This window comes from Chroicocephalus ridibundus, chromosome 11 (genome assembly GCF_963924245.1).
Source record: "Chroicocephalus ridibundus chromosome 11, bChrRid1.1, whole genome shotgun sequence".
Classification (NCBI taxonomy): Eukaryota; Metazoa; Chordata; class Aves; order Charadriiformes; family Laridae; genus Chroicocephalus; species Chroicocephalus ridibundus.
In genome coordinates this window covers 5459838-5473557 of record NC_086294.1, presented here as the reverse complement: position 1 = coordinate 5473557, position 13720 = coordinate 5459838, and the positions used below count along the sequence as shown (strand labels likewise).

The window sequence follows — 13720 nt, the reverse complement described above, 5'->3', positions numbered from 1 at the left end:
CAAACAATTTCTGATAATCAAACAGCAATTAGCATCCTTCCAAACCGCCTACAGGATTTCATTTGAGGAGCAGCTAACAAATGTGCAGTATTGAAATGTTTCTTTAGACTAGATGTGAACGTTAGTTTGTGGTAGCAAACTATTACAGGAGGTAAAAACTCTAAGAGTTCCACAAAAATTTTTTAGGACCAAATTTAAAGCATGATTTTTATCAAAAGGCTTTAAAAGACATACAACGCTGAAAGCCCTGCAAAGACTCCATTGTAAGAACACTTATTGGGTCTGTTGATGGTCACAAAAAGCATAAACCAACTTAACAGTGAGAAAAAAAGATGTTATTTGTCTAATATGACTCACAGCTGTACAATGAAGGTGTCCTGCATGGCAAAAAGCAATTATTCACACATACGCACACAGAGCAAAAGGCCCTCTCCTCCCATGTTTGTTATCCAGCTCCCTGGGACCAGCAAAACAAAGGGCCAACAGCAGCCCTTGTCTTCATGGACTGGGATGGGCTGCGTGGAGAGAAACCACTCTGCTCCCTCAGGAGCCATTGCTACTGCCCAGCACCAGCAAAATCTGCATCTTTAGCAAGCTGTCCTCCCCCCTCTTTAGTTTCCAGGGAGCACCAATCTTCCGTGCTGGCAGTACCTCCACGTCCCACGTTGTAAGGAGCAGACCTGCTGCTAGTTACGCAGATATACTATTGCACAGTCTTTTAAAGAGGAGCAGATGGGGGGAGTTCCTCTCCCCACACACTTGCCCTTTGGCATCTTCTGAATGTTCTCATTAAGATACTAAGCTTGAGGAGTGCGATTTTATTAGTTACTCATTGTTGGTTCTCTCCTCAAAAATATGCTATGAAGTTATTAGAACAAAAATGGAACAAGACAATCTACTGAGTTTTGTGGTCTGGGCCAGAGAGTAACAGCTATGTTTTAAGACTGTTAGAACTCACCTAAACAAATAAATCTGCTTCCTCATTAGGGGTTCCAGTCTGCATTAAGCAGCAGGAGGCTAACATATTTTCCTCTTTATTATAACTCAGTTGCAGTCTCACTGTATGAACCAGAAACTCTACATCTTCAACCAAGATTTGGATCAATCCGTTACTTTCTTAAAATCAATATCAGTTTATTTAGCCAGAAATCACTAGATGGTTGGCTCTGATAATGATTTCTCTCTTGCATCAGTTTCAGACTGAATTTTAACTTATTTCATCCAAATTACGCCTCCTGATTTTCTTCAGGTTCTTGTAGATCCTCTGAATGGGAACTAAGGACCAAGAATCAGAGAAAATGATTTCTAATGAAAAAGAGAATGACATATGGATCCAACTTCCTTCTGTATGATGCTTGTTTCATTATTAAAGTATCTTAGAAAAGTACTTAAAAATCACATATTTTACACTTAAACTTCGTTGAATTCCTTATTGCAAGACATCAGCTCCAATTTAACATGAAGATTTTAGAATCTGGTGCTTCTTACTTGAGAAAAGCATGAATTCATGAACTTTTAGAAATAACAATTGCTGATCTACCCTAAGAAATCGCATCCAATCTTCATACTCCATTGTAAACACTGCCCAGTCTAAAATACCTCAAGCTACTGGCCAAAACTATAATAATTCTATATCAACCTGCATCTTCAGGGTCACCACCAAATCTAACATACTGCCTTAGAATCAGCAGCAACATTACAGTGGAAAAAAATCAAATTCCTCCCACAACCCACTGAAACCGCTTATCTACCAGTCTCCTCCGCAAGCAACCAGTTGAGAACTGGTGACATTTGACTGTTCTGACAGCAGCCAGCTGAGGACCGCAGTGGCTGAAGTGTGCTACACATCCCAGTATGAGATACAGTGCTCCTGAATGCATCTGCTTTATTCTTAGATATGCAGTTCAGATGCATATTTATTTTCTCGTGTATATACTTAGGAAAAACAGAATGATTCATCATTGTAAAAAAATCCAAATGGGGTCACTCAGGGGGTCCTACCCAGCGCTCTGAAAAGACCAAGGTGCTCCTGATGGTGTAACTTCATGAACCCACTGCTTCAGTTTACAAAGCTTTATGACCACACTAACGCAGGTGAGAAAACACATTATGACTTGACTTAGCTGATCAATATGTAGATTAATTTCAACTTCAATAAGTAAAGAGCAAGTAGAAGAAAAATCAAAGAGCCATAATAAAACTGATATGAGAGGAAAATGAAATAAATTTACTATCCTAAGGAGGTCAGAGGAGGACACGAGACAGAAAAATAGGCAGTGAGAGCGCGTGTGTTTCAGAGAGAGAGTTAGAAAAAGAGAAGCCAGTTCAACAGTGACACATCTGAACAAGGGAAGGAAGCTGGGTTTGATCCAAGCAAAGACTGGAAGGCTCTAAGAGGTACTGAGCATAAGCCAGCATCCCCAGATGCTTCTCTGCTAGCTAAGGGAACAGGAAAATAAACAGTTCCCAAGAACCAGAGTGCGGGTAGTATTTCAGCTGACATTACGTCTTTGCCTAGTGTACTGTTTCTCTTGTCGCAGCAATGTGGCAGTGAAGTGCAAGGTTACGGTGGAGAGAGTGGAGAAATACATCATGCCATGTGCAGCACATCAACTGGTGCCACAATTTCCCCTCTACAACATACCGTCTTGTAGGAGACTGTCTCAGCAAACACATCCCAGAGCTCAATAAGGGGTTGTGCAGGAGAAAGACACTGCTTGGAGATTTCTTTGCGAGCAGATGGCTCTAAGGCAAAGGCCCAGGAAGGCTGCTCTGTCAGGGGTGGCTCTGGAGGAGAGACTCTCCTACGAGGAGGGGACAGCTTGCTGAAGAATCCAGCCAGAAGGCTCTGGTGGGTGACAGGACTGCCAGCAGCACTCAGCCCTCTCCCCCGGTAGCGAGGGTCCATCTAGTCCCAACCCTGCTCAGTTCTGTTAATGACCTCTCCCCTGCCTCCTCAGTAACACAAATCCAATTAGACATATTTGCAAACCTTTCTCCAGGCAACTGCACACTATTTAATCCTACACATTTACCTACAGTTCTGAGCCAAACGCTCATGGGCGTGAGCAAGTGAAACCTGGAATAGCTTTTCCGCAGCTCACAATTTGCCTACTCGTGCCGTCTGAACCAGCATGTTTATAATTTATGTGCACAAGCTGAACAACATTTTTGAAACACTGATTCTCAGTTTACACAGGTATGACTCTTACACAGATATATCTGCACATAACTCTGACTTTAGCAACATTATCTTGAGAGACTTTGCACCTAATGCTTATGAACATCACTGTACAGGACTGGTGGCATAGTGTCCAGAAGGAATCAAGCAATTTGCATTCCAGTTATGGCACTTCTCTACCAGTGTTTCACTTTTTCTTCTCCAACTTATGCTACTCCTTGGTATGTAGCATTCTAAATGTGTTTCCCAAGAAACATTTGTTATAAAATTATAAACAAAACTATTTTTGTATAGGCTTTCAAGAATAACCAGAAGTCAGTTTTTTAAGGATGTTTTTTCTTATTTCCCCAAATTATTTGATTCTTCTCTTCCTGGTTTGAAGCATGCAACAGCACAGGTTTTGAACTGGAGTGCTCTGATGAAGCCCATTTTACAGTGGAGGAAAAGCTGGGTTTTCTTTTGCTGTGGTGATATTCCCACTGCCATAAAAACACAAGTGCTTGAAATGCTGAGCCTATACTTAAACAGAGTAGTTCACTACATTGTATTTCAGCTCTTCATAACTGCAATGCAAAGGCAGCTTTCACTGCCAGCTTGAGGCTAGTTACAGTGATTCACATAAGCTTAAATTGTATAAAATTCCTCTGCAGAGAGACCAGTTCAGTTCACTATTCACCTCCTGTCCTAGTTTGACTTCATAGTCAATCACGAACAAATTACGCTGTAAAATCAGGAATAAGAACTGTAATAAGGAGCAGGGAAGCTATATATCCCCTTCAAACTAACCGTCCACATAGGTTTTTGTGGAACTAGCACGTACTAAGCCAAGTTCTCTACCAAATCCTCCACTAAAATGAGCTCTTCCAATGCATTTCTTTTTGACTACATTTCATTTCACAAATGAGGGCTAGGGGATACAGTTGATGGACTGTCTCACTGGAAGCTTCTTTCTTTTCATTTTCATTAATTTATGTTTTAATAAAAAGCAGGCCAAGCTTGAGAGTTCTCTTATATGTTCTTGGTCCAACATGCAACTGTTAAAAACCTTTTCTCTTTTGGAAGTCACAGTCTGCACAGAAAACTCAGCTTAGATGAGTTCTGTCCATGTTACATTTCTCATTCAGGGATTATTATCTCCTCTCCTGATCTGATCAACTCTTTTTCCTTCACTTCACATAAATCCAAATAGCTGAACTCATGCACCATCTGAAACTTCATTTCATAAGAAAGAAATGCTGTGGTTACATCTTTGGTAAAATTAGATTCTACTAATAGCTTAATTCATTTATCCATTTCTTTTATCTTTCCTCTCCCAAGACTGTTAAATTTATAAGCTTTTCTTTTAGTTAAACTTCTAATGTAATTTATCAGATATTCTGGGCATTTTCAAATCTCCGCAACTGTGTAGAAGCTGCTCAGCTCTCTTGAAAATCACGTCACAAAAATCACTGGTACACAATTTCATTTTCCTTGTGTCCATAACACTTCCTGCACACCTCCAGGGCTGGGCATTAATTTACCATCCATGATACCGTTAAGGGGATCAAACCCTTCTTCTCTAAGTACAACTGTTTCTCTCTTTCTTTGTCACATGTAAGTGGAACTATAGAAAAAAGGCATTCCTAAAAACATTTCCAGCACAAGCACTTGAACTGTATTTCCATCAGTCAACACATATACCAAGAGAATAAAGCTTTAGGGCTCACAGGCTGTGAGAGATAAAGAATACAATGCCGCAAGACTCCGTCTATCAAGATTAGGACTCACACCCACTTCGTAACAAGCTCCCCGTGTTACTTACCATTTGGCCTGCAAAACTATTTCCAAACTTGTGTCTGGTGTCTCCCTTTTTTTTTTCAGAGCACATGCACTGCCATGCCTCTCCTCTGCCAGATCTCTCTCTCTCTCATCCAAATTCAGAGATTTCTTTTTCTGATTTTTCTATTTTTCTCTGTCTCTTTTATTTCTTTCTTTCTTTTTCTTCTTCTTTTAAGAAAATGCATTTTTATCACAAAAGAGACAAGTGCAGTTCCAGGGACGTGATGAATAGGCCCAATGTATAGACACATGGTTTGTGAGTTGGCCGTATATCATCAGCCTCATTTACCAGTGTGGAAACTTGTAGAACTATGAAGTGCATTGGCGCCCTAAGAATCCTGTTTCAGCCCTTGGGATAAAATCTGCTCGTCCTGTTCTACAGTCCAATCACTTCCCAACAGACTCCTATTAGCATCTTCTATTTCCTTTCTTTCGTATTCCAGTCAGCTGTAGAGCTCTTCCCTTGAGAAATACCAAATTATCCACACTTAACTGATTTCTTATGTTGATATCATTGGCAACGCTAAACTAGAAAAAAGTAATTTGAGAACTGAAATGTTAACTGGAATCCAATAATTCTTATAAAACTGGAAAAATTAACAATTTGATCTACTCCCATACAGTTTAACAACGATAAAACCAAACAGGACTGCTACAGAAACACAACATCGTAATTTTCCACTCACTGTTTTTATGTGAATATCAATATAAAACCATCGGCTGATAGATAAATGAGTAATTGGCATCATTACCAGAGCAGACAAAGTCCTTCTTCTGAACCTCCGCCACGAGAAAACCCCGCAGGTTTACAGGTGCCAAGCAGAAGGTGAACTGCCCGATGGTGCGCCGCTGCCGCAGCCAGTCAGACAGCCAGGCCAGGTGGCAGTCGCAGTGCAGGAAGTTGGAGTGAAGCCGCCTGCAAAAGACCAAACAGCCCTAAAGTTATCAGTAGGTTTTTTTAACAGAAGACACAAACCAGAGCAATTAAGCACAAGTCTGTCTGGCTCTTCACTACAATTTAAGTAGGACCATTGCAGGTTATTGGCTACAGCTGAGTCAGGTCTTGGCTGTCTACATTCATTGCCATATAATATACAAACGTCCACGTATAAATTAGTGCTATTATTTATATTGTCTTGGAAGAATTAAGTTAAATAATTACATGCCTACAGGTAATCATGAGCTGGCCATTCTAGAGAAAAGAACATACAGAATTTAAGACTCCTCTAAGTAATCACTTTGGCTGTGATTTCATATCAGAAATAACTGCATGAATGAAATAACCCCCCCACCAGAGGCTATTGATACCTTGTACATTCCTGTGCTGCCGGTATAAATTCGTCAACACCCTTTTTACTGTGGCAATCTAACGCAAGTATGCAGGTTCTAGACTGGAATTTTCAACTCATGACAAAGAAGGGGACCATGACAGGGTCATGCCACACCGCAATGCTGGGGCTGTTCTTTGGAATGGAAGATCTAGCCGCACAGCTCCCTTCCCAGCCTGCTCCATGCCTGGCACTAGAGACCTGCAGAAGCATTACCACATTGCTGGGGCAAGTCTGCAAGATGATGATCTGTTCAGGGAGTGAATCTGGTAATTTTAACAGCTACCAAACTTTAGGTCAAAACAAAAGCCCAGGACATTAATTATTTCATTCCTTGTAATGAGTCATATATTTGCAGTGTTATACCAAAGCTGAAATGATAAAACAGACTGAAAATCCTGTCAGAAACAGTTAGACAAAGCATTATTCACTAATATTACAGGCATTACATTTAAAAAACCGCACACAACTGGTGTGCACCGGACTCATCCTTGTCCATCTACTGAAGAAATTAACTGTCTATCTGTGAGATGTTCATACGGCAGGGCATCGGGCAGGGCAGCAGTGGCGCCGGGGCTGACAGTCCCCAGGTTTGGATGCCTGGGGTGGGCAGTCACAGGAAAATACCACAAATTTGGAACTGAGGGTTTATCCTGTAGAGAAGAAGACGCTTGTCTCCTGGAAGCACTGTAAAACCTAATTGTTTTCGAAGGATGGCTAGAAGACCCTGTGTCTAGGGATTATGAAGCTATTTAGTTGACACTGCAGTAAGTTAAATTTCTAGTGAAATGTTTTGTTATTGTGAACCATTAATCTGTCTGGAACACTTTCTGTTGATTGAAAGAACAAATAAATACATTTACAAAGAAAAGAAAATAAATATAGTCTAGCCAGAAATCATCCTAAGTAAGACTTTGTCCTAACTTAGAGAGTAAGCATTTAAATCCTTTAAAATGTAATCCCTTCCCACCACAGCAGTCAACAAGGATACTCAGAATCATCTTCCTTCAGGAACCAAATCAGAGCTCATCCCATGCCATTCCCTGCATCCCCATATGGAGGTAGGCAGGAGTAATAAAACCGCATTTTAATTTCACAAAAAGGGGCAGCTTTCCAGTTCTGTGAGTTGTCATTTTTCCCCTCACTAAATTTATATAGCTGGTTTCTGGGTTTTCCCATTTTAGTAGTGCAAAGTGTCACCTCTTCGCCAGCTCGCCTGCTTCAGCAGAGCCCTACCTTGTCACTTGTTCAAGTTTTTTGCGCAGATATTCTAACAGTTTGCTTTTGAGAGGAGACCATTTGGAGAGCCTATCAAGCTTAGCAAAGCAGCCTATTAGAATATATTTTTGATAATCACAGTAATGAATACAGCCACAAAAAGACTTTTCACAGTACTTCAAAAGCATTTCCCTGGGAACGTGAAAAGCTGAAGTGATGTGGTACATTTTCAGTTTACCCTTAAATAAAAAAATTAAAACAAATTATGCAATTACCTATCTCAGCAGTCACTCACACGTGCAGAGAACAGGCCACTTACCATTAAGCAAATAGGTATGGGGGACATGCTTTAACATAAATAAAGCTGTTTCAAGCAAAGGAAAGCAAATCAATAAAAACTAATTCCTGTCACTTCCAATCAAGGTTAAAAGATCAATGAAACTTAGCAACAGAAAATACAGTTAAATAAAAAAGGTCACCACAGAAGAGCTGGTATTTTTAAAGAATTCTTCAAGTACTTCAAATCTTACTAGCACATTTCTCTCTCTTTTTTAATTTCTACATTCAAGTTGAAAATACTCTTTATTTTTCCTTCTCTGTTCTTCTTAAATGAGCAGATTGTTTTGAGAGCCATGAAGAAAAAGCTATTTATCCCCAGAACTATCACAGCAGATGCAGCTGCAGCGCAAGGAAGCCCTAAATGTCCTGCTAATGGATCTCCCCAGTATGTAAGAGAGACAGAGAGGACAAACACCATCCACACCGCACTGGGCCTCAGCTGGATGGGAAAAAGGGCTTCTCCCTACTTAAGCAACTCTCAGACCAGGGATTCCCTACAAGAGCTTCTGAAAAAAAAGCACATCTAAGTGTGAAGCTATTTGAGAAGGTGTACAAACTGACGAACATTTTTTAAGAAAACGGTAGAGTCACCAAACTGTAATGAACATCATTCGTCATGCGTTTGGACTGAATTTGCATCAAAACCCAAGAGATGAAATAGTAGATCTTATTCAGCCATTGTGCTTCAGAGAGCTTTCTCCTTTCATGCAAACTGTTCATTGAGGGCGTATATTAATGCAGGAGAAAAGGTTGTCAAGTGAAATAAAGCTAAGGAAACCAGGGAGAGTATTAACATTTCTCCCCAAATAATATCTTTATATAAATATTTTACATGGGTGAACAAAAACTGATCAGTTTTCCACATGCTCGGGTGTGTTAGTTATTAGGGTATTACTATCCATTTGCACAAAACTCAGTTAAATCAAAACAGTATTAGCCTAAATTCTGAACAGAAGAAATTCAGAAAATAGAGTAATATGTAGCTATGCAAACTTATTTTATTAATAAATATAATTAGTAAAGTATTAATTGTGCAAAGTGCTAAGACGACAAGGATAGAAGAAGAATTTTTAATAGGAAGGAGCAGCAGAAGAAATTATGAAATGTTACTCGATTCCTGTATTTATCTTATATTAATTGCTATTTTGATGACTTTTCTGCCTCCATTCAAACAGATGGAAGGAAATAGAGAAAACTTTACCATTTTATTGTATTTCCACCTGTCTGTGTAGAATTTTTTTAATCCCTACGTTGAACTGCTAAGAAGAATACTGCTTTGTGTTATTTGGCAGCCCTTGGAGACTGAAACATGCCACTTGATATTGATGAAACTACCTTTACAGAACATGAGGTGAATGAATACGAATGCAAGTTTGCAAAGGTGCCCTTTTAGCCATGGAGCCTAAATTAAATTTCCAGCAAATCCTTTTAGAGTGGGGCAGCATTCACGTTCTATAAAATGTGGCTCTCAGAATTCAATATAAAAGCTTCCCTTTATAAATCCTATTTATGACTTCCTTCCCCCCCCTTTTTTTTTCCCTTTTTTTTTTTTTCCTTAATTACGGCAGAGGGGGATTAGTCAGTTTAAGTCTCCAGGGAGCTATATACAAAGCCATCTCCGAAATTAAACTAAAAGGAAAATGGCAGAAGGCACTGAGCTCTGGTAACAGACAACACCGACTAATCTGAGGAAGCCAGACAAATTTTCTGGACCACCGTGACTGAAAGAGAAAAGGCAAAACTCCAGGAACCTTAACTCTACCTTCATCATCTTTATCCATTCTCTTCTAAAAGACAAACATCTAATCTCCATTTAATTACTTACATTAAAAATCTATGAATGTCACCATTTAATGAAGAATGTAAATTTAAATCAGAGGTTATCTTACATAGAGCGACACAAGTAACAGCCATTTTTCTTCAGTTCTGTTAACTTATTTAATACAATTTTACATTGTGCATATATAGCATCCATGAAGCATTTTAATTTTTCAGTTGCATAGAAAAATTTCAGGCTGGCTACTATTTCCCTTTCTTTGCTTTTAGAACTAAATTATCTCTTGCTTGAGTTTGAGATTTTGGAGGAAAAAACAGAGACTGTGTTTAAACATGATTCTTCCTGAAGTTCTGTATTCTCTAAAGGAATTTAAAGGAATAATTTATTTAAAGAAAATGGGTTTTTGGTAGGCTATGGCTAAATTATACAAATGCACATGGTTTAACTTCACAGTCTTTGCATTTTGGTCTACTAAAGCTGATCAGAGCTTTTCCAGTGGAATGGTGCCCAGCTATAGAAAAATGGATTTCACATAAAAGAAGCTTCTATAAAAATGTATCAGAATCAGTCACATTTTGTTTCAGAAAGTATCTGGAAAAGAAGATTTTTCAAGTTTTTTAATTTTTTTTTTTGTTTCAGAAATTAATATTCTCAATTTGAGAATAAGAAATAGGATTTAAACACAGGTTATTAACAAATTGAAATAATTTGGTCCATCTGAGCAGTTTTTACAATTCTGTTGATGTTCCCGCTTGGAACAAATTATAGATTTTTCCATGGAAAAAAATTTTCCAGTTTCAGTTCCCGGTAAATTCGAATTCTTACTAAAACTGAGTCTTACTTAATGCTGAGTAAATCCAGTGAACTCGTCGTCAGGGCCCTGTGGGTGCTGGCCGCCTTCTCAACCCTGTGCGGCCTCACCGGGGGCTCTGGGGCTCCCCCAGCCCAGGCCGGGGCTCTCGGCCCCTGCCCCAGCCCATCCACCTTGCCACGGGGCCGTTGGAGCTGGTCCCCACTGCTGGGTGGTCCCTGTGGGACTGGCCCAGGGGCAAGGCCCTGCCCTGCCCACCATGGCCATCACAGCCTCTGGCTTGTGCAGCGACCCTCTGCCTTGACAGAGCAGGGGCAACTGTTCGCACCAGGAAGTGATTGAAATAAGATTATCACAAGAAAACAAATATCCAAACACTACTACTATTATTATTATTATTAAAAATATTACTCACAGAGTCCTGATCTTTGGCATGTGATTGAAACTGGTAACAGGAATGCGGGTGATGTTGTTATTGTTGAGAGTACTGTTAGGAGAGAAAAAAAAAAAAGAGACAAGAGAATAATAGATTGATCAATTATTTACATTTCTTCACCAACACATTATTTACAGAAGCAAGCTGCTAAAACTCTCGGTAATGCATCTGCCAGGCTGCAAGCAGTAAGACATGCTGACCCGTACCTCAGACAACTTGGGATGTATCATGGAAGACAGTGTTAGGGCAAGGCAACCAAGAGCTGCGTAAGAATGGATGAAGGTTATTATTTACCATGCCTGAGTACCGAGAAGTGCAGGAGATGAGTTTTTATCAACTATGGGAACAGATCCAGACTTTTTGGTTAAGCCACCACTTTGCTTGAAAGCCTGATGCGACTTGAGCAGAGGATCCCCGAACTCACACAGGGCAGTATGAAAGCTTTGCACTTGAAGCGCTCGCTCTCGCACAAGAAAAGAGCTGCTGACTCTCACAGGCCTGCTAACAGCTTACGCGGACAGACAGCTCAAACTGCCTTTCTGGAAACAGATGGACGGATGGGTACCCTTTCTTTGGTTTCCTTAGGAAAAAATATATGGATAGTGGAACAGACGGTAATAAAACATGTCCTGACCCAGGCACGTAAGGATCTCTGCTGCTCTATCAAAGCAGAACTTAAAGAGAAAATGATCTCAGCTGCTGGTAGGAACCCCCTTAGTGCTTCTTATGAAAAATGAACTGACTCGATTATCATCAGCTGAGTGTGCTGTTCCCATTTACGTAGCTCCTAATTATATCAACGACTCTCTAGCAAATTAGAAGCTATAAAGTTTATCAAGATGGCACAGGAAATGGAAAGCACTCCAACAGGGCATAATTGCCACGCTCCAAGTGCACCAAATCTGCAAATAGAGTAGCCCAGTTTGTCATGAGAATTGACGGGGCTAGTGATGAGTCCATGTCCCAGTGTGGCCAGTCTTGCTGCTCGCTGCAGCTGCCTATTTGAAACGTGTGGTGACCACAGCACGGAGCGACCTCTGCTTTACACAGCGGCATGGCACACCACAGCACCACTCTGGTGGAAGATAGTGCTTCTGAGCGTTTGTGCATGTGTTGCAGAAAATACCCGCTGAAGCAACCTAGAGGCACATTACCCTTCCCTTAATGATTTAGTTGTTCCAATGTTATGTATTTGCATAGGACATTTAATAAAAAGCTCTTGAAGAGTTTTACAGACATTAACTAGCCCTCTTGGTCATCTGCCCATTTAAAAACATTTTTATAATTCTGCCCAGAAATCCCTTGGCAAAACCACCACCTACAACATCAGCAGATTAAAGCTAAATTAGATTATACCCTATTAAGACTGTTTTTCTCTTACACAGGGAGGCACATATGCATGTGGGCAAAGCCAGGAGGTTGCAGTGAGCGAGCTCTGACACCGGCAGCAGCGCGTTTGTGTTGCTGCTGCGCTGCACCCCAGCAGAATGGAACATGAACATCTTCGTAGTTGGATCATAGCTGGTATTTGAGCACAGCCCTGCACCAGATGGATGCGCTATCGATCCAGAGCCAGCTTGGGGGCTGACATACCCACGACAGCAAACTGCACCGACAAAGCAAAATTACCCTTCCTTTCCAAATCCATGAGCAGAGCGAGTTATGTCAGTAAAAGCAAAGTTTTGGAAATCTGTAATTGGCATGTGAGATCTGTTGCCAGAGATCTGTGTCAGTCAAGTCACACACGTTCACACACCAGGCCGATAAGAGCTGTAGGTCTTAGTGCACCATGGCTTATAGGATAGTATAGAGTATTCATTCCAGATCCTCTGGAAAACTTGATGCTGCCAAAAATTGGACAAGACACACATAGCTAAGTATTGGGATCAATGGGTATATAAAATTACAGGTTTGTGTATTCAGTTTCTTAATATGCAAAGACTCAAACGCAGTCTGTTATAAATTTACTGGATAAGATGAAGAGGGAAATACTGTCAACTTCAGAAGTAAACCTGAAAGTAAACTCTTACAGCTATCAGCCATGTCATTTCGTCTGCTGTGCACCACAATCTGCATATACCACTGCCTTACTGTGGCTTCGGCGCTGGAAGTGAACATCGTGAACATCAGAGTACATCTGTAGGGCTGAAAAGCTCTGCCTTGGAATTCCTGCTAATGTCACGATGACACCACAAATGTCCCACTGTGGCACAGCGCAAAATGAACATCTCTGTCATACAATTGCTACTGCTCGATGACCTTATTTAGCCAGTGATGCAAACCAAAGCCTTTTGTGTAAAGTTTGCCAAAATGAGCACATACAATTTCAGAAAGTGAACAAAAGGAACAAGGACGCATACATATCTACATCAACATACTCATCCCTCAATATTTATATTTATTTGCTATTTGCATTTGCACGTGCCTGTTGGGAAGTTCAAACAGGGCTCACAAATGGAATTTCTAATTGTACCACCACTTTTATCTGTAAACATAAAAATATAATTCACCCTTTGCCTCAGTTGCCTGTTACATAAAAATGAGCTATGCACTTGGTTGGAGGATTTTAGGTATACACTGATAAATAAAAGCCACATGTAAAGTCATCTCACAAAAGTGAAGTCACGTACAGAGCTGATGTCTGAAGAGGTTGCACATGGCACTACAGGAGTCAATGGAAGCCACAGAAGAGACTTTCTATTGATTTCAGAAGGACGTGGATTGGATTCAGGCAGAAGAGGACGTGACAGCAAGCTTCCTCCTGCACTGACTGAGGGTGGAGAACACATCCCCATCTCCCAGTGCAATTCTT

General features: G+C 40.5%; 1 protein-coding gene across 6 annotated transcripts in view; it reads right to left on the bottom strand.

The window, feature by feature from the left end:
• SLIT3 (slit guidance ligand 3) overlaps positions 1-13720 on the bottom strand; it is a 521231-nt gene that overhangs the window by 192206 nt on the left and 315305 nt on the right. For all 6 annotated transcript variants that reach the window (XM_063348618.1, XM_063348619.1, XM_063348622.1 and 3 more), the window contains 2 exons: positions 10888-10959; positions 5752-5915 (listed from right to left, as the gene is read on the bottom strand). In XM_063348618.1, the coding sequence (XP_063204688.1) occupies positions 5752-5915; positions 10888-10959 (236 nt within the window). The remainder of the gene's footprint in view (positions 1-5751; positions 5916-10887; positions 10960-13720) is intronic.